The sequence below is a fragment of the Muntiacus reevesi genome, chromosome 1 (genome assembly GCF_963930625.1).
Source record: "Muntiacus reevesi chromosome 1, mMunRee1.1, whole genome shotgun sequence".
NCBI classification, from domain to species: domain Eukaryota; kingdom Metazoa; phylum Chordata; class Mammalia; order Artiodactyla; family Cervidae; genus Muntiacus; species Muntiacus reevesi.
Window position 1 is genome coordinate 94,349,873 of NC_089249.1, and position 22,015 is coordinate 94,371,887.

The 22,015-nt window shown below is 37.2% G+C and overlaps 1 protein-coding gene across 4 annotated transcripts in view; it reads left to right on the plus strand.

The window, feature by feature from the left end:
- Nucleotides 1-14,424, plus strand: part of DRAM2 (DNA damage regulated autophagy modulator 2) — a 28,135-nt gene extending 13,711 nt beyond the window's left edge. For all 4 annotated transcript variants that reach the window (XM_065907019.1, XM_065907016.1, XM_065907017.1 and 1 more), the window contains 5 exons: nt 1,718-1,857; nt 10,735-10,912; nt 11,434-11,516; nt 12,834-12,926; nt 13,474-14,424. In XM_065907019.1, coding sequence (XP_065763091.1) covers nt 1,718-1,857; nt 10,735-10,912; nt 11,434-11,516; nt 12,834-12,926; nt 13,474-13,581 — 602 coding nt within the window. In that variant the 3' untranslated portion in view covers nt 13,582-14,424. The remainder of the gene's footprint in view (nt 1-1,717; nt 1,858-10,734; nt 10,913-11,433; nt 11,517-12,833; nt 12,927-13,473) is intronic.
- Nucleotides 14,425-22,015: the final 7,591 nt, after the last annotated feature.

Consider the following 22,015-nt stretch of genomic DNA (forward strand, 5'->3'; position numbering starts at 1 on the left):
TTGAATTGAAATGAGAATGAGGCAAATAATCCTTTGGTGTTTTTTGCCTATGTCTAATCTTATCCATATTCTTCAAACTAATTACTTTAGACTTTAATGCTAATCATATGTAATAGTTTGTGTGAAGTCGCTTTAGTTATATCTGACTCTTTGGGACCCCATGGACTGTAGCCTGCCAGGCTCCTCTTTCCATGGGATTCTCCAGGCAAGAGTATTGGCGTGGTTGCCATCCCCTCCTCCAGAGGATCTTCCTGACACAGGGATCCACGTCTCTTATATCTCCTGCATTGGCAGGTGTGTTGTTTACCATTAGCACCACCTGGGAAGCCCCCAGTTTGTGCTTTATATAACATTTATTACTAGAGATTTTCAGAAAACATCAAACTCATCTCTCTTTTTTTTTTCTTTTTTTTTTTTTATTAGTTAGAGACTAATTACTTCACAACATTTCAGTGGGTTTTGTCATACACTGATATGAATCAGCCATAGAGTTACACGTATTCCCCATCCCGATCCCCCCTCCCACCTCCCTCTCCACCCGATCCCTCTGGGTCCTCCCAGTGCACCAGGCCCGAGCACTTGTCTCATGCATCCCACCTGGGCTGGTGATCTGTTTCACCATAGATAATATACATGCTGTTCTTTCGAAACATCCCACCCTCACCTTCTCCCACAGAGTTCAAAAGTCTGTTCTATACTTCTGTGTCTCTTTTTCTGTTTTGCATATAGGGTTATCGTTACCATCTTTCTAAATTCCATATATATGTGTTAGTATGCTGTAATGTTCTTTATCTTTCTGGCTTACTTCACTCTGTATAATGGGCTCCAGTTTCATCCACCTCATTAGAACTGATTCAAATACATTCTTTTTAATGGCTGAGTAATATTCCATTGTGTATATGTACCACAGCTTCCTTATCCATTCGTCTGCTGATGGGCATCTAGGTTGCTTCCATGTCCTGGCTATTATAAACAGTGCTGCAGTGAACATTGGGGTGCACGTGTCTCTTTCAGATCTGGTTTCCTTGGTGTGTATGCCCAGAAGTGGGATTGCTGGGTCATATGGCAGTTCTAGTTCCAGTTTTTTAAGAAATCTCCACACTGTTTTCCATAGTGGCTGTACTAGTTTGCATTCCCACCAACAGTGTAAGAGGGTTCCCTTTTCTCCACACCCTCTCCAGCATTTATTGCTTGTAGACTTTTGGATAGCAGCCATCCTGACTGGCGTGTAATGGTACCTCATTGTGGTTTTGATTTGCATTTCTCTAATAATGAGTGATGTTGAGCATCTTTTCATGTGTCAAACTCATCTCTTAAATTTTTCCAAAATATTTTTAACATGAGGCCCACAGGAAGCAAAGAAGTTGCTCAGTCACACAGAGATAATAGTAGTTCTACAGTACAATCTTAAAAGTTCTGTAGAAACCATAGCTGGTTTTTTGCTTCTTTTGTTTTTTCTTCTCTCGGATTATCTTTAAAAGGAAACTATGTTTCTTGAGACTTCCCTGGTGGTCTAGTGGTTAAGACTGAGCTTCCAATGCAGGGGGCATGGGATTGATCCCTGGTCAGGGAACTAAGATCCCACATGCAGGGAGGTCAAGGGGTGGAGTGGTGGCGGTTGGGGGGACTCCATGTTTTTAGATACCACTGACTTTTGTGAGCTCTTTATTCCTTAGTTATTTATTACTTTTTTGTTTTTCCAATTGTCTTTTCCCAGGCATTGCAACCATTTATGTTCGTTATAAGCAAGTTCATGCTCTGAATCCTGAAGAGAATCGAATCATCAGATTAAACAAGGCTGGCCTTGTACTTGGATTACTGAGTTGTTTAGGACTTTCTCTTGTGGCAAATTTCCAGGTTTGTGTTTTAACTCAGTGTATTTTCCTGAAGTCGCAAAGAGTCGGACACGACTGAGCGACTGAACTGAACTGAACATAAAAATACATGCTAAAAAAGAAAACCTAAAGATCCAGTTACATAATTCAAATAGATATTAGAGTAATGCTTGCTGCTATAACAAAGTCCAAAATTTTAGTGTCTTAACACAATTGAAGTTTATTTTTTACATAGATGCATCACATGCTGGTATTTTTGGTTGGTAGATGGCTTCCCTTCCACAGTGATTTAAGGTCCACACACTGCCCATCTTTGGGCCTTGCAAATCCTTAAGACTCTTTTGACTTCTGCATCTAGCAGCCTGAGACAAAGAGAACATGCAAAATCCACACCTGCTTCTTAAAAACTTTGACCTGGCAGTGACTCACATCGTTCTACTCACATTCCATTTTGCTAGATACAAGAAAGGCTGGGAAATAAAATCTTGCTGGGCAGCAGTTCCCAGGGCAACTCTATACTATGGAAGGGATACAGAAATTTGTGTGGACAGCTAGTTAGCTGTCTACCACAAATACGGTCCTGCCTTCTGTAGTCGGTTTGTATAGCTCAGTGTTTAAATATGTGTTTGGTGGTTTTTAGTATTTGGATAGTGATTCTTTGCTCCAGTTGTCCCTGTGATCAATTTAACAATATCTCTCATCACTGTATAGTAAAAATGGATTGCAAAGTGACCTTCACATTTAACATACTACTTCTATTAGTATCTGATATTTTTTATACAACCCAGTGAATTCCAGTGGGAGTTCCTAATAGCACCCATGCAAAACTGCCTTTCTCCCTTAATCTCATTCAGCCATTTAAACAGTTTATATTTGTATACATTCTTTATTTTCAGCTTCCATTCTAATTCACGTTCATCACAAGGGTCTCACTGACCTTGTAATTTTGAGTCAAATTACTTTTTCTATTGATAATATGTATTTTCATGCACCTTTAGACCTGTTGAATGAATATGCTCTACATCTTTTACTTATGACTTCATTGCCTGTTTATAAGCAAACCCTGTAGCATTACTCACATAGCAAACAGTTCTCCTTCCTTCCTTTCTAATGTAAACTTTCACTGCTTATTTAAAATGGTGAGTTAATTCCTCTTTCTCTTCTCCCCACTTCTCTCTTGCAGAGACAAACTCTAGTTAATTCATATAGGAATAATTGTACACAAACCAGGTCTACAAAGGAGTTATAGGTGCAGAGCTTTAATTGGAAGAGAGGCAAGCACTTTATTTTAAAGTAGGGACTTATTGGTTTTATCTCTTAAATATTTCTTGAAATCATCTGCGTCTCCATTTTTTTTTTTTTCCGACTGTCTCTACCATCTCCTTTTCAACCAGTTTAGATTTCAGCACCTCTCCTCTGGATTACTGCCATAGCCTCCCTAATAGTTCTTCTGCATTCAGTGTTATATCCCTTTAATTTGATGCTTCAGCCAAAGTAATCTTTTAGAAATATCTGTACACCTCATTCCTGTTTCCTTGTACCCGTGCTTAAAGCTCACGGGTCCAAGGTCACTTGAAAAGAGAGAAAATCAAGAGAGGAAGAAAATAATTTGTTAAACTGCCACGCTGCTTAATTAATCAAAAGGTCCTGTGTGAGCTGACTGCTGTCTGCCTGTATAGCCTCATGCCGCATCATTGCCCCTCCTTGTATTAGACACAGCAGGGGTCTTTCTGTGTTCCTTAAATAAGACAGGGTTACTTAACTGATTCATACACTGTTTCTGCTGTTGCACATGCTACAAACCAAGCCTAAATAGATGTAGGCAGACTTTATTTCTTCAGGGCAGTCTTTTTGTCAGTAGACTTCCTCTTGTAAATTTCAGGTTTTCTTTCTTTGTGTTCTCTGACACTCTGGAAACTAGTTCTTTGCAGCACTTCTGGTAGTATAACCTTTTATTTATGTTTTTTAAATTTATTTTTATTTTTTAAGTTGGTATATTTCTCCATTAAGTATAGCTCAGTGGTTTCATTCACCATTGTATACCCAGCACCTAACATAGTCCTTAGCACAGACATCCCTTCATACTAAGTATTAATATTTAGTAACTTACTGAGAGGGGCTAAGGGAACTAAGCAGGATGGATAAAAAATTCCCTGTGATTACTGTGATTGTCTGCATTTAAAGAGACCTAATAATTACAATATGGCCTTTGAAAACTCTTGACTTAAAAAAGTACATTATTTAATTTCTTTGAAAACAAGTGTGTATAAAAGCATCCAGCAAGGGAATTCCCTAGTGGTCTGGTGGTTAGGGCTCTGTGCTCTCACTGCCAAAGTTTTTGTATGTGTGTATGCTCCATCACTTAATCGTGTCCAACTCTCTGCGGTCCCAGGGACTATAGCCAGCCAGGCTTCTCTATCCATGAAATTTTCTAGGCAAGCATACTGGAGTGAGTTGCCATTTTCTGCTCCAGGGGATCTTCCCGACCAGAGATTGAACCCATGTCTCTTGAGTCTCCTGCATTGGCAGATGGATTCTCTTTCAGAGGGCTTGAGTTCAGTTCCTGGTTAGAGAACTAAAATCCTGCAAGCGTACAGCCAAACAATCAAAAAAAACAAATGCAGCAAAGCAAATGTGTGTCCTCAGTGTTTAGGAATTTTTCCCATCCCAGTATGTTGACTGGAATAAAAATATACCATGTGAGAGATGTGAGTTACAGTTTTATTTGGGGACTTATGAGGGCTTCCCTTGTGGCTCAGCTGGTAAAGAATCTGCCTGTAATGCGAGAGACCTGGGTTCAATCCCTGGGTTGGGAATATCCTCTGGAGAAGGGAAAGGCTACCCACTCCAGTGTTTGGGCCTGGAGAATTCCACGGAGTATACAGTCCATGGGGTCGCAAAGAGTTGGACATGACTGAGCGACTTTCAGTTTCACTGAGGACGATAGCTTGGAAGCATTCTCTGAGATAGCTATAGGGAACTGCTCCAGAGAAGTTAAGGGGACTCCCATCAGCATATATGTGATACTGGAGAAAGAGTACATTCCGTCAAACACACGTCTCGTAGAAAGTTGCTGCTAGTCATAAGGCAGGACTGTCTAAGTGAGTGCTTTTCTAAGTATGAGAGGATATAAGAATTGAGGTTCAAAAAATTATCTCTTGAAAATTATCTTTGAAGGCCTGTTCTGCCAGTTTCTCCCAGCACAGAGAGTGCCTCGTTAATGGTCTCTGCCCCGAGCTCTGTTCAGAGTGTGTTGAAGATCAGTGATTACCAGGGCTAATCCCTGTAGGGCCAGACGGCGAGTGACATTTCTTAGTTGACCCTAGAAAAATTTATCCTCAAGGAAACTTGGAAGGGATAACTAGGCAGGAATCTATATTGATTTTCTAGAGCTGTCATAACAAAATACCATAAGCTGGGTATTAAAAAATAAGAGAAATTTATTCTCTCAGAGTTTAGGAGGCCAGAAACCTGAAATCAAGGTGTTAGTAGTGTTGGTTCCCTTTTGGGGGCTCAGAGGGAGAATCTATTCCATGCCTCTCTCTCAGCTTTTAGTAATTCTTGGCATTTCTTGGCTTGTGGTGGCATAACTGTAATTTATGCCTCTGTTGTCACGTGGCATTCTCCCTTCCTAGAAAATTTATCTTCAAGGAGACTTTGGAAGGAATATCATTCAGTTCAGTCGCTCATTCATGTCCGACTCTTTGCGACCCCATGGACTGCAGCACGCCAGGCCTCCTTGTCCATCACCAACTCCTAGAGTTTATCCAAACTCATGTCCATCGAGTTGGTGATGCCATCCAACCATCTCATCCTCTGTCATCTCCTTCCCCTCCTGCCTTCAATCTTTCCCAGCATCAAGGTCTTTTCAAATGAGTCAGCTCTTCACATCAGGTGGCCAGAGTATTAGAGTTTCAGCTTCAACATCAGTCCTTCCGATGAACAGTCAGGACTGATCTCCTTTAGGATGGACTGGTTGGATCTCCTTGCAGTCCAAGGGACTCTCAAGAGTCTTCTCCAACACCACAGTTCAAAAGTATCAATTCTTTGGCGCTCAGCTTTTTTTATAGTCCAACTCTAACATCCATACATGACTAGTTTTTAAGTTTCATTAAAACTTTTAGGTAAAGATTACAGGGTATTCAATATATGGTTTATAATTTCTGTAGTAAACATTTGCCCCTGACCACACATATACCTCTATAATTTCTCTTGTCTTTGTCAAGGAGTATGTTTTTGTCTTTGCTAAATGATATATATATTTTTCTTTTTTTTTAAGATTTATTTATTTATTGGCCGTGCCAGGTCTTTGTTGTTGTGTGAGGGCTTTCTCTACTTGCAGTGATCGAGGGCTGCTGTTTAGTTGCAGTGCACAGGCTTCTCATTGCAGTGGCTTCTCTCGTTGTGGAGCACAGGCGATAGGGTGCATGTAAGCTAAGCAGTTGTGGCCCACAGAATCAGTTGCTCCATGGCATGTGGGGTCTTCCTGGGCCAGGGGTTGAACCAGTATCCCTTGCATTGCAAGCAGATTCTTAACCACTGGAGCACCAGGGAAGTCCTAAATGATATATTTTTAAAGAAGATAAAATTGTGACTTTTGTGGTACATGTGTCAAAGGTTGCATTTAATTTATTAATTAATGAGAGGAATAGTGGATACTGCAAACCACTTCCAAAAGAAGTCAAAGTACCACACAATTGTAAGTCAGAAAAGGAATGCTCAAATGAATTTACAAATAGATTCTAAACTATAGATTCTAAACTAACAGAACTGGTCATTATTCACAAAGTGAAAGTCAGTTGCATTCAATAGGAAACAGTATGCCTTTCTATTCACATTGATTACTTGTGTTACTATGCATTTTCAATAAGTTAACTTTTATATCTATACATAATGTCTATCATTGTACAAGGTCTCTCTTCAAAATAGTCTAATCAAAGCCAAGTACAATTAACATTTCTATAGAATCATTCCCACAGGCGCTAGCGTACTATTGAAAGGGTATCTGTTGCCCATTTCAAGATCTTTTGCTGTTTCCCTAGTCTCTAAATGACAAAATTAAATGAATTAAGCCGAAATACTGTCAGTTAAAACCAGCTTTATATACCTCCATTCTGATTATAAGCATAGTAGTGAATGCTGTCCATTCTTTTTCTTTTAACTACGGGATTTTGTTGATGAAACTGTGTGTTGATCACATGTGGGCATTGATCAGACTATATCTGTATTTAGCTTCATCAATATGTGAATGAAAAATGTTGCCTGCCACGTCAGTAATCAAAGGATATCGCAGTCATCAAGCCACTACAGCTGTCCCTAGCAGTGAGCCTTGAGCAAACTCAGGATGGAGACAAATGGGCTCCCAGCTGCCAAGCCTGCAGCCACTGCAGCCACCGCCCAGCAGTGCACCCTGAGGGGACTCAGGATGGGGACTGGACACTGGACCTAGATAGCTAAGGTGCTTATCAGAGGAATGATTTTAGTGAACCCAGGCTCTTGCATCTTTCCATATATAGAAAAGCACCAACTAAGTTGAAATATCGGGTTTTCTTTAATTAATAGTAGTCATCTTTGTTGTAAACTCCTTACCTCTTCAGGACAGTTTCTTAGAGCTATCTGAGAGGCTGCCTCCTGGACTTGAAGTCTTCAGAAAGTCTTCCAAATAAAATATAACTCAGAAGGTGGCTCAGACGGTAAAGAATCTGCCTGCAGAGAGGGAGACCTGGGTTCGAACCCTGGGTTGGGAAGATACCCTGGAGGAGGGTGTGGCACTCCAGTATTCTTTCCTGGAGAATCCCCATGGACAAGGAGCCTTGTGGGCTACAGTCCACGGGGTCACAAAGAGTTGAACATGACTGAACAACTGAACACAGCACACACTCAACTTTTATCTTGTGCATATTTTTCAGTCAGCCAATATATGTGAGAATATTTTTAAGGAGAAAAATCCTGCTCTTAGCCCTAAGTCAGTTTCATTTTTGCAGCCTTTATCGACATATACTGGTAAATTCACATGAACCAAGAAGACACTACCATTTTGTATTGTTTTATGGGTGCTGAATTTTTTTTTCTTTGTGACCCAAGGTGATAGTAACAATGATTTTTTTCCCTTCCCAGTGCTCATAACTTACTGCCAATTAAAACATCCCAAACCTTATCAAAATAGCATTTTCTCCAAAGGAATCCAAATAACTTGTTATCTTTATTTCTTTATACTTGAGACTTCTTACACCTTCAGCTAAAAAAAGTAGACTGTATGTGAATTAGCATAGCTGATTGTAGAAGAACAGAACCAACCCCTAACCTAATCTCTCTTCTGTTACCTTAGTCATACCCTCTTTTTTCCTTTAATTTAGGTTTTACTTTTTAAATAATGTAATTGGTTTACAATGTTATGTTAATTTCTGCTGTACAGTGACGTGAATTAGCTATGAAAGTGTAGTCGCTCAGTCATGTCCCACTCTTTGTGACCCCATGGACTGTATGTAGTCCACCAGGCGCCTCTGTCCATGGAATTCTCCAGGCAGGAATATGGGAGTGGGTGGCCATTCCCTTCTCCAGTACATCTTCCCAACTCGGGGAATCAAACGCAGGTCTCCCACATTGCTGGTAAGTTCTTCACCATCTAAGCCACCAGGGAACATATCCCCTCTCTCTTGAACCTCACTCCCCTCTCCATTGTGAATTTGTGTCACCTTTTATTCATTCATCTGTCAGTGGACATTTAGGTTGTTCCCATGTCCTGGCTTTTGAAAATAGTGCTGCAGTGAACACCGGGGAGTCATACCCTCATACCGCGTGCTGTGTGATATCTTGTCAACCAAGTGACACAGACAGCATCAGTTTAGAAAACTGTATTAGGTTGCTACAAAAGTAATTGTGGTTTTGCATTGTTGAACTTTGCTGTTTGATATTGGAATACATTCTTAAGTAAATGTGATTATGTTATACACTGTTTTAATGCACATTTCTCACTTTTTTTTTTTTTTTTTGCTAATGACTTAGTACTTGCTGTTTATTTTATATTTAGACTAGGGAAATGATGTTAGATGAAGCAAATTTGAACAATTTTCTTATTCAAGTTCAAAATGGGTTGTAAAGCAGTGGAGACAACTTGCAACATCAGCACATTTCACCCAGGAACTGCTAAGGAGCATACATTGCAGTGGTGGCTCAAGAAATTTTGCAAAGGAGACGAGAGCCTTGAAGATGGGGAGCACCGTGACTGGCTGTTGGAAGTTGACAACAACCAGTTGAGACGATTATTGAGGCTGATCCTCTTAACAACAACACAAGAAATTGCCAAAGAACTCAATGTCAACCATTCTATTGTCGTTCAGCATTTGAAGCAAATTGGAAAAGTGAAAAAACTCAATAAGTAAGTGTCTCATGAGCTGACTGCAAAAAAAAAAATAAAATCATCATTTTGAAGTGTTGTCTTCTTTTACTCTATGTAACAGCAAACCATTTCTCAATTGGATTGTGATGTGCGATGAAAAGTGGATTTCATACAGCAATGGGAAACGACCAGCTCAGTAGCTGGACTGAAAGGAAGCTCCAAGGCACTTCCCAAAGCCAGACTTGGTCATGGTCACTGTTTGGTGGTCTGCTTGCTGCCTGTCTGATCCTCTACAGCTTTCTGAATATCAGTGAAACCATTACATTTGAGAAGTATGTTCAGCAAATAGATGAGATGCACTGAAAACTGCAATGCCTGCAGCTGGTTTGGTCAACAGATAGGGCCCAGTTCTTCTCCACTACAGCATCCAACTGCACATTGCACAACCAACACTTCAAGAGTTGAACAAATCGAGCCATGAGGTTTTGCCTCATCCGCCATATTCACCTGACCTCTTGCCAACTGACTACAACTTCTTCAAGCATCTTGACAACTTTTTGCAGGGAAAATGCTTCCACAACTAGAAGGAGGCAGAAAATGCTTTCCAAGAGTTATTTGAATCTCAAGGCAAGGATTTTTATGCTACAGGAATAAACAAACTTATTTCTCATTGGCAAAAATGTGTCATTGTGATGGTTCTTATTTTGATTAATAAAGATATGTTTGAGCCTAATTGCAGTGATTTAAAATTCACAGTCCAAAACCACAATTACTTTTTCACCAACTAATACTTCAACCAAAGGCTTTGACAATAGAATTTTTTTGGAGCTACTGTTATCACTTTTAAACAGGGGCATATATAGTAAAAAGTAAAATGTAGATGGATATTAATGAGAGTAAGGCAAAGGAAAACAATAAATTCAAAAGCAAAGAGTAAGGTAACAGAGAAAAAATTTGCAGTTTATGCTAATCCCTTATTGTGTAATATATCAAAACAAGTCAAACTAGAAACAAGAATGTTTTAATTTCTTGAACCTTTAAATTGTATTTAGATTTTATTTAGATTTAAGTTGATACTCCTTGCCTCCTGCATTCCCAGCCATCCTAGTTCTCTTTACTTTATTCTACTCTTTTTTTATAACCCATATCACTATTTAGCATATATGGAATTATTTCTAAAGTTTATTTTTTATTGTTTGTATTCCTTCACTTGAATGTAAGCTGTGAGGGCCAAATTTTTGTCTGATTTGTTTACTCATATATCTGAATGCTTAGAACAGTAGCTTAACACATAAGAGGCACCCAAATAAGCATGAGTAAATGAGTAATTACTTTCATGTTTTCACTAGTGGCATATGAAGTAATTTGGATGACTGTAATTTTCAGGTTTATGCTGAGTACTGAGAGAAAATTATCTCAGGAAATAATCTGTAGACTCTGCATAGCTTTCCTACTCAGTGAATGTCCTGTTGAATTTGCTGGACTTGTGTTTTTAAATATTGTGTTTGTGATGCTTTTGGAGTTTCTTTTATTGACTTATTTCTTCCTTTTACCTCTCAGAAAACCACCTTTTTTGCTGTACATGTGTGTGGAGCTGTGCTCACATTTGGTGTGGGCTCATTATATATGTTTGTTCAGACTATCCTTTCCTACCAAATGCAGCCCAAAATTCATGGCAAACAAGTCTTCTGGATCAGACTGTCATTGGTTATCTGGTGTGGAGTAAGTGCATTTAGCAGTATCCTTTGCTGTAAAATGTGGCTACTCTTGAAAGGGAATTGAACAACAAAGTTTAAGTGAAAATCGTTGACATATTGTAAACAGGCCTTTTGTGGGTGAGCTGCTTGGTTTACTAAGTCCTAAATTAATTTGAATCATGAAATTCAGATTTTTACTTGGGACATGGTAATTGAGTGAGAAGCAAGGATAGTGTCTAGCTAATCATACTCACTTCAAAGACAGGAAAGATGAGTTGATGCCCTCCTTAAGAACAGCTGTGTAGCAAAAGCTTATGATAGAACTAAGAATTTATTGAGCAAAGAGAGACTGACTCTTCAAAGCATTTCATAATAATCTGGGCACATTTTAAATTTTACTAATGCCATGTAATATGAAGTCTTTAAGAAAATGGTTTTGGGACTTGAAGACAAATATATGTGTGATCCTTTTAGATCTTTGAAGATATTTGTTTTTAATTTTGAATTTAACTTAAAACAGGTCTTCCTTGAGATTCTTCCTTGACTTATTTCTTTTTAATAGTGCTGACTTGCTCATCACTTTTGTACAATGGCAGTTTTGGTGCTGACATAGTACAGAAACTCCATTGGAACCCTGAGGACAAAGTAAGAACTGAGAGGCTATAAAACTTAGTTTTATGTTAAGGATGACTGTTTTGATTGATTTTGATATATTTTTCATCTCACTGCTAACAATGAAACTTTTTCAGTAGAATAATCAGTAATGTATTATTATTTTCTATAAATGATAGAGTTTGTGTCAAACCCTTCTATATGCTTCTGTCTCTTTGTGATCTGTGAATGTTTTTATGACCTGAAGAGAACTGTGATGGCAGAGTTTTCTCAGAAATTGATCCCTCTAAATACGGATATAATATGCAGTATATTCGGACTGACCTAGAAAAGGGAATGGCAACCCACTCCTAGTATTCTTGCCTGGAGAATTCCATGGACAGAAGGCTAAAGTCCACGGGGTCGCACAGGGTGGGACACGACTCAGTGACTGAGCATGCACACATACTCGTCCAAAATCTATTATTTAATAGAATACTTGTTTTCAAGTTAAAAAAATTACTTCTATTTTTTGTTATCTGGAAGTTTATTATGGACTCTGCATTTGGATTCCAATATAGTGGATATCTGAATGGAGACAGTATCTTTGATCCTAAGAAAAAGGGAGATGGGGCATATACTTGAGTGGGTAATACAATGAGTTTATCTGTTTTCACAAACCACTCAGGTGGCATTTTATTTTAAATTAAATATAGGAATCAGCCCTAGAAAGGACATGATTGTGAAAATGATTGAATGAAATAATTTACTAGATACTCCTAATCAGAATCCATATTTTAATGCTCAAAATATAGTATCAAGTTTTTCATGAGCATTTGTTGCTTGTGTGCATGTTCAGTTGCTCAATCATATCCAACTTTTTGGGACTCTGTTGACTGTAGCCTGCCAGGCTCCTCTGTCCATGGAGTTTTCCAGGCAAGAATACTGGAGTGGGTTGCCATTCCCTTCTCCAGGGGATCTTCCTGCCCCAGGGATCGAACCTGCATCTCCTGCATTGCAAGTGGATTCTTGACCACTGAGCCACCTATTAACCTGAGCATTGTTTACTTAAACTTTTTTAGTGGCATTTAATGTCTCATTACTTTGGAAAAGGCAGTGGCTTCTTGGTTGTAGAGTTAAGTTCTCCTGTTCTTAGTTATTTGAGTGAAAATTTTACTTGCTATAAATAAAAATGTGATAGATCATTTAGGATGTGTCTAATGTCCACCTTTAATTCTAGAGATATGTTAAATAAATCAGTGGTTGATATTTCAGAATACTGATTGGTTTGTAAATATTACAGGTTTTTTATTTAAGGTTATATGAGTGAAATTTCACAGAACTGTTTTTTTGTTGTTGTTGTCACTTAAGGGTTATGTGCTTCACATGATTACTACGGCAGCAGAATGGTCTATGTCACTTTCCTTCTTTGGTTTTTTCCTGACTTATATTCGTGATTTTCAGGTAAGAAAAAAAAGAATTAGATACATGCTGTCAGACTTCCTTTGATGGAATAAGAAACTTTCTATAGGCAACTCTCTTTTTCAAAAATTAACTTCTTAAGCAGTGAGCCCAAAGAGGAGCTTTTAATGTGATTTGTTTCTGTGCTTTGAGAAATAGTGTTCTGTTCGCAAGGTTAAGCCTTGAAAATAGGGTTGTAAAATAATTAAATTTGCAGATAGTCTCTCAGAGAGTTTTTATCAACTCAGGCTACATTTATATAGGCTATCCTCAACATTTAGTTTTATTGATTCTTCATAGAAACCAGGGAAAACCAAGGAACTTCTGAGGAAAGAAACTTATTTTTCCCAATTCTGTTGGTACAAACTTATTTTTCCCAATTCTGTTGGTACTACACATGATACTTTTGGCAGTACAACAGCCATCTCTCTCTTGTTCCTCATTAGAATTGGTTTACATTCCTGATCCCAAGATATTCCCAGAGTATATTGAATATGTGATCTGTCTTTAAGGAGCAAACTTCTTTATGTAATTTTCTTTTCTGTTCCAGAAAATTTCTTTACGGGTCGAAGCCACTTTACATGGATTAACTCTTTATGACACTGTTCCTCGCCCTGTTAACAATGAGCGAACATGGCTACTTTCCAGAGATGTATGATGAAACGACAAAATATACCTTTGGTGATTATAATTCTCAGGGATTGGGGAGATATTCATGAAAGTTACTTATTCTGCTCTGAAATTTTCAACCATTTAATCAAGGCTGACAGGGACATGAAAGAATCCTGATAATCAAGAGACATGAATTAAGACATTTGATGTTATTTTAAAGGATGTCTTCAAGAGGATCATGTAAAAACATTTATGCCTATACTTTTTTAGCCCAGAAAGTAAAACCAAAGGACTACAAAATTGTATATTTTTTTCTACGTTTTCTTTTTTTTTTTTTTTAAAGAGAAACAACCAGATGTGCACCAAGCAGTCTGAAAAATCCAACTTTTCACATTTTTAAAACCATTAAAATTCATGTTTTGTTTGGATCACTTATGTAAGAGAAATGTTTCAGGACCCCAAATAATCGCAATGCTCAACAGCTCCTTTAGAATTGGGTTCTGAAGTAATAGTTTTACATTTCATATAGTCTTTATAAAATTTATTTCTTCTGGAATCCAACTTTAAAGGGAAGTAGACCTGAATTCACATGAGCACTTTAATTGCTTAAGCTTTGCACAGGATATTCTGTGAATATTGATTTGATTCCTGCCACAAGGCCAGATACTATGCTAAATGGTCTGTCACACATGCTTGCTCGCACTTGTTTCGTGAAGCTTAGTCTCTGATGTGAAATTTTAACTACTAATGAATGAGAAAAATAGCTGTAGGTAAATGTACTCCAGTTGCGTTTTGTATAAAACAGTGGTTAATGTTCCTACACAAAGCTGAGAAGTTTGTGAATAACAGCAAGTATAATTATATAAAATAAAAGTCACCTCAAACTGCACTCAAGAATTTCTTAAGATTTCATTTATAGCAAATTATAATTATTTGAAAAAGAAACCTTGAACAGATGTTGGACATTGTTTAATGGGATGTGATCTTTGTAGAACCCCAATTCTAAAGGATAGAAACAGCAATCCAGAAAAACTAGGTGCAGAATAATTATGATACATGCACCCACCAAAATAATTTTCTTTCTTTCTGGACATGCAAGTAATTGGAGCACTTCTACTTGAATCCTTATCTGTGCAGATAAAGAATGGTTTGCAGATCCCAGATAAAATTCAGAAGAAGAAAACACTCATTTGGAAGGTGCTCAACTTGATCAGTGATCAACTGATTTGCAAAAGAATCTCTGAAGAAGATTAACAAGGTTTTTCTTTTTAGAAGAAGTGGGTCCATACCCAGAATAAAAGATGGTAAGGAAAAGTTTAAAGTGTAAGAGGGAGCAATTAAGGGAATATGGTTATATGGTAGAACCATAGATCTCAATTATGAAAAGGTTGCTGGTTATAAAAAGGTAAATGTTTCTGAAGACTCCTGGACTTAAAAGATAGACAATGGAATACAATACTGTTTAGCTATATAAAGCAACAGTGAACATGGGAAACATTTCATTAAACACTGATTGAAATCTGACATCACTAGAAAAAAATTTTCAGTACAAACCATAAAACATCTTTTTCATGCCTCTGAAAATCATGATTTTCATCATGTGCAACCACATCTGTGAAACAGTATCTAATCCTGACTCCTGTCCCTCAAGGAAGCTATAATCCAAGTTGTAAAGGACCATAGTATGGTAAGAAGGAAACAGATAAAATCAAAGTTCATAAAATTATAGTTTATGTGGGGGGAAGATGGCACAGGGAAGAATATGGCCTTGTGCTTCCATATTAGAACTTAGAGATGTATTTACAACTTTAAATTATTTTAAAAACAAAAAATATTATTTGAATAATATTTTAATTTCATTATTTAACTTTTACCCTTAGAAATAACATGGGCTTAAAATATGAATAAGTTTAAAAAGAGATTATAAAAAATAGAAATTTTTGAATGTGCCTTCATCCCTTATCTTAAGCCTGAAGTAATGGAAGCTAACCATACCCTCCCTCAAAGCGTGCCTTGCCAGCACTGTCAGATAGTACTATTAACAGCTTGGATGAATGGGTAAGGTAGTTCAATTCAATTAATTTAGTTTTGAATGTAGACTTTTAAGAATAGGAGGTTAAGCTGACAAAATCAACAAATGCTATTTCCTGTGTTCTTAAGACTCGGCAAGACAACATTTCCCTTTTAGTTAAGTATAGGCAGAAGAATGAATTTTAGTCATGAAATGTAAATGAAATGGACGTGTCTCCTATTTCAGCATTATGATTTTGAAAAACAAGAATGCTGTTTCCCATTTTTTTTTTCTTTACATCAGTTGTTTATTGATAAGAACAGGGTTTTAGGAGATGGCAGACTAACATGTAGGAGCCTGAACTAGTTCTCTTTTCATCAGATTTTAGAATACCAACCTAGAGATCTAATATAATATAAGAACTCTTTTTAATTATCCTACTTACCAAGATTATCTGTTTCTAGAATAGTGTCATGCTGTACTCAGTGGATTTATGAAAGAGAAAGACAGCTTTTCTTGAGCAGTGTTCTATACAGACTTGCCATGAAATGAAGTTGAATAAATGTTGGATTACTGTCCCTAATATTGTCTTTTTTTCAACCAGCCAGAGTGCTGGTTTTTAAAACATGTACTTATTAGAAAGGTAAGAATGTAGAATAGATCCAAGACAAAGGAACAGTCTTTCTGAGGCATTATTGGTCTTAGCAATGTAAACAGTTGTATCCTCCACAAGGCATGGTGATTTGAAATACAGTTTACCTGAGAGTTCACCTACTCAGAAGGTTCAGACAGAATATAAAGAGAATGCCTCAGAAATTCTAAAATATACAGTTGGAATGTAGGGCAGAGAGAAATTCCCCATGTTTGGATAACTGGCAGCTCAAATGAAAAGCACAAAGATTCCATTAGAGTCAAGTGAATCAAACTAGCAGTAACAAACCTCATCTCTACCTCAACTATAAATCATATTAACTTAACTTTCCATTCTATATACTTGACAAAATAGGCATTCCCCTTTTGGGAGGCAACTGCCATTTTGAATACCTACTGTTCTTTTATAGAATATATACAGTATATAATCAGAAGTTATAAAATCATGCAAAGGTGCAGAAAAATTTGATACAGACAGGAAATTGTCAATAGAAGCAAACTCAGAGATTGCTCAGATGTTGCAGTTATCAGAGAGATAACTATGATAAAAGTGCTGAAGAAGCTAGTAAAAAGAGTAGAAAACATGCATGAAAAGGGGGGATTTCAGCAGAGAAATGCTCATTTTGAAAAGCAAAATAATTCTAGAATATGATATGACTGTGCAGAGGAAAGGATTGGTAAACTGAAAGATAGGGCAATTGAAAGTATAAAAGCTGGAAACCAAAGACTAAAGCAAAAATAAAAAGAATTGAATGAGTTTTGAAGGCAAAATAAAATGATCTTATAATTGGGTTTCAGAAGAAGATAAAAATGGTACAGAAGAAATGTTTGAAAGGTATTGACTGAGGACATTTGCAAAGTTAATGAAAACTAACAGAAAATCAACAAAATCAAAAGTGAGACTTCGGAAATTATAAAATTGATAAACACCTAGGCTGATTGATACACTGTATTAAATGCTATTCCCCGCAAAGTCATGTCCATCCAGAACTTGAGATTATGACCTTATTTGGAAATAGAATATTTCAGATGTAATAAGTTATGATGAAATTGACAAGGTGATTGTAAAATTTGGAAGTTCACAACATCTAAAATAGTCAAAACAATCTTGAAAAGATTGTATGTCTTAGGCTGTCTGGTTTCAAAATGTATTATAATGTTAAATAAAACAATGTAGCATAAAGATAGACCAATACACCAGTGAAATGGGATAGCATCCTAAAATAGACCATACATACATAGTTTATTTTCAGACAGAGTCCCAGAAAATGTAATGAGAAAAAAGTCTTCAACAACTGATGCTCTTTCACCAGAATATCCAAGTGGAAAAGTGAGCTGCAACATTTTTCTTGGTCCTGTACACACATATCAAGGTTTATCTCAGGCCTGCAAGAAAGAACCCAAACTGTATAGCTTCTAGATGATAATTTAGGAAACTATCTTTGTGACATCAGGGGAGGCAAAGCTTTCTTAGCAACATAGAAGAAAATTATATGAAGGATTTTTTCAAAATTTAAGATTTCTATTTATCAAAAGACACCCCCTGGGGACTTCCCTGGTGGTCAAGTGGTTAAGAACCTGCCTTCTAATGCAGAGGATTAGAGTTCAGTTTTGGGTCAGGGAACTAAGATCACACATGCTGCAGGGCAACTTAGCCCATGCATCACAGTCACTAAGCCCAGGCACCTCAACTAGAGAGTCCACATGCCAGGAACTATAGACGCCAAGCATTCTGAAGCCCACACACCACAGCAGAGCCCACCCACTACAACAAAAGATCCCACATATTGCAATGAAGACCAGATACAGCCAAAAATAAATACTTTTAAAAGATACCATTTAGAATCTGAAGAGGCAAACCACAAATTGGGTGAACATATTCACAATATTTACAAGTTACAAAGAACTTGTATGCAGAATATATAAAGAACATGAAAAGTGCATGTTCAATTTTTTGTAAATGTGCAAAGGACAGAAAGATACTTCATGAAGTAAAGGACATGCATACACAAGAAAAGGATGCACACATCAGAGTAATGGAAATAAATGTCATAACTGCTACAGACCCACTAGTATGGTTACAATAAAAAAGACTGACAACACCATATCTTGGTAAGACTATGAAAAACTGGACCTCTTGTCTTGCTGATAAACCAGCTGGGAGAATGCTTTGGTAGTTTCTTTTAAAGTTCAACTTAAATCTTCTTAGTGACCCTGAAAAATCCTTTCATAGGAATTTACATAAATGAAAACTTGTTCACAAGAAAACTAACAAGGATCTTCCCACCAATCAATAATTAAAGAGTGACAATAATGACTTAATGACCATCAGTAAGAAAATGGATAAATAAGTTGAGGTGTATTTATGCAATGGCATACTGCTTGGCAGTAAAAAGAGACAAACTACAGATATGTACAGTGACATGTATGAATCACAAAAGTATTGTATGGAGAAAAAGAAACTACACACAGATACAAATATGTATAATTCTATTTATTTGAAGCAAAATAGCAGGTGAAATTATGGTAAATAGAAGTCAGAAAGTGATCCTTACGGGAAAAATTTACTAGAAAGAGGTTTAGGAGATTGTTATAGATTGTGTCCCTCCAAAATTTCTGTTTTTAACTTTGAAGTCCTAGGACCTGATAATCAGACTATGTGGAGAATGTCTTTAAATAGATAATTAAAATAAGGTCATTAGGGTGTGCCTAATCCGATATGACTAACATTTTTATAAGAAGGAATTAGAACAAACACATATACAGAGGGAAGGCCATAGGATGGCACAGGGGGAATATGGCCATCCACAAGCCAAAGAGAGAGGTCTTAGGAGAAACCAACCCTACCAACACCTTGGTCTCACACTGCTAGTGTCCACGACTATGAAAAAATAAATTTGTTGAAGCTGTCTAGTCTCTGATATTTTGTTATGGCAGTCCTAGTAAACTAAATTTACTGGGGATGGTGCAAACATTCTCCATCTTGAAGTAGATGGTATGATAAGTGTATACAGTTATCAGTTCATCATACTGCAATATTTCAAGTAAAAAAGAAGAAAATAGAAGACTAGAACAAATAAGACAATTAGCTGATGCTGTGGGGAGAAATTAGTAAAATGTGTAAAATTTTAGCTAACCTTTTTAAAAATATTAAAACGTACAAAATGAGAACTGTTCAGGAAAAGTAATTGAAAAAGCAGAAATTTTAAGTAATGAGAATACTTTTCATGAGTTTATAGAAATAAATTTGACATTTTCAAAAGTTCTCAAGAATATGTAATTTATCAAAATTGATTTAATGTGAAATAGAAATTTTAAAGCAACCAATTTCCATAGAACAGAGAATGTATAAATTGGTAGGAACATAAAATAGTTAAAATTTTGTGTGAGGTATACGTCTATATTATTTTGCCAGTACTTTCACAACAAAATACCACGGATTAAGTGTCTTGAATACCAAATTTATTTTCTTCACAATTCTGGAGTCTGGAATTTCATGGTCAAAGTGTCAGCAGGCTTGATTTCTTCTGAGTCCTCTACTTAACTTCTAGTTAGTTGCCTTCTTGCTATTGAAAGGTTGTTGCTGAACGATAAGACGCCGGGATTCTTGGCCTCCGGAGGAGATGAATTCAATCCAGGGCCAGAGACGAGGCTGGATCACTCAGAGCTTTTGTGTAATAAAGTTTTATTAAAGTATAAAGGACTATGGCTGATTCATATCAATGTATGACAAAACCCACTGAAAAATAAAAAAATTAAAAAAAAAAATAAAAAAAATAAAATAAAGTATAAAGGAAAAAGCTTCTGACATAGGCATCAGAAGGGGGCAAAAGAGTACCCCCCTCCTAGTCTTTAGCTGTATGTTATATAGTCACAGTCTGTTAATGAAAAGAAAGGAATGTCATAAAATTTAGAATGGCACCAGATAATTCATCCCTGGCCATAAAACGATTGACTTGAATCTTGTAGAAGGGCAGAATACCAACAAATAGTTTCGTTTACATAGATTAGGGGAACAATACCTGAGTAAGTAAGTTAGGCCGTTTGGCAGAACCAACTTGAAGATAAGAGTCTGGGGTACATTAACATAGCTTAAGACAATATTTCCATAAGAAAAAGAAAAGTATTGGTTAACTCAAGGTTTGAGAGTCGTTAGCTTTAGGTGAGACCAGGTGTCAGGGCAACACAGCATTTTAAGAGAAACCTCGTTTTAAATTTGTATAGAGAAGGAAAAACATCGCTGGTTTGTTTCTTCTTGCCGCTTAAGAGAGGAACTCCGAAGAATAGCAAGGACAGATAAGAAAGCCTTCTTAAGTGAACAAGGAGATAGAAGAGAACAATAGAATGGCAAAGACTAGAGGTCTGTTCACAAAATTAGAGATACCAAGGGAATATTTCATGCAAAGATGGGCACAATAAAACAGAAATGGTAAGGTCATAATAGAAGCAGAAGAGATTAAGAGGTGGCAAGAATACACAGAACTGTGCAAAAAATGTCTTAATAACCCAGGTAACCACAATGGTGTGATCACTCACCTAGAGCCAGACATCCTGGAAAGCAAAGTCAAGTGGGCCTTAGGAAGCATTATGATGAGCAAAGCTATTGGAGGTGACAGAATTCCAGCTGAGCTGTTTCAAATCCTAAAATATGATGATGTGAAAATGCTGCAATCAACATGCCAGCAAATTTGGAAAACTCAGCAGTGGCCACAGAACTGGAAAAGGTCAGTTTACATTCCAATTCCAAAGAAGGGGAATGCCAAAGAATGTTCAAACTACGACACAACTGTGCTTATTTTACATGCTAGCAAGGTAATGCACAAAATCCTTTAAGCTAGGCTTCGACAGTATGTGAACCAAGAACTTCCAGATATACAAGCTGGATTTAGAAAAGGCAGGGGAACCAGAGATCAAATTACCAACATTTGTTGGATCATAGAAAAAGCAAAAGAATTCCAGAACAACATCTACTTCTGCTTCATTGGCCAATGAAGTCTTTGACTATGTGGTTCCCAACAAAGTGGGAAATTCTTCAAGAGATGGAAATACCAGACCACCTTACCTGCCTCCTGAGAAACATGTATGCAGGTCAAGAAGCAACAGTTAAAACCGGACATATGACAATGAACTGATTCAAAATTGGGAAAGATGTACACGGCTGTATATTGTCAGTCTGCTTATTTAACTTCTATGTAGAGTACATCATGCTAAATGCCAGCCGGTATGTCACAAGCTGGAATCAACAATTCTAAGAGAGATAACAACCACCGCAGATATGCAGATGACAACACACTAATGGCAGAAAGAGAAGAGGAACTGAAGAGCCTCTTGATGAAAGTGAAAGAGAAGAGTGAAAAAACTGGCTTAAAACTCAACATTCAAAAATCTAAGATCATGGTATCTGGTCCCATCACTTCATGGCAAATACATGGGGAAAAAATGGAAGCAGTGACAGACTTAATTTTCTTGGGCTCCAAAATCACTGTGGGTGGTGACTGCAGCCATGTAATTAAAAGATGCTTACTCTTTGAAAGGAAAACTATGACAAACCTAGTAGCGACATCACTTTGCTGACAAAGGTCCGTATAGTTATGGCTATGGTTTTTCCAGTAATCATGTGTGGATGTGAGAATTGGACCATAAAGAAGACTGAGTGCCAAAGAATTGATGCTTTCGAATTGTGCTGCTGGAGAAGACCCTTGAGAGTCTCTTGGACAGCAAGGCGATCAAACCAGTCAATCTTAAAGGAAATTAACCCTGAAAATTAATTGGAAGGGCTGATGCTGAAGCTGAAGCTCCAATAATTTGGCCACCTTTT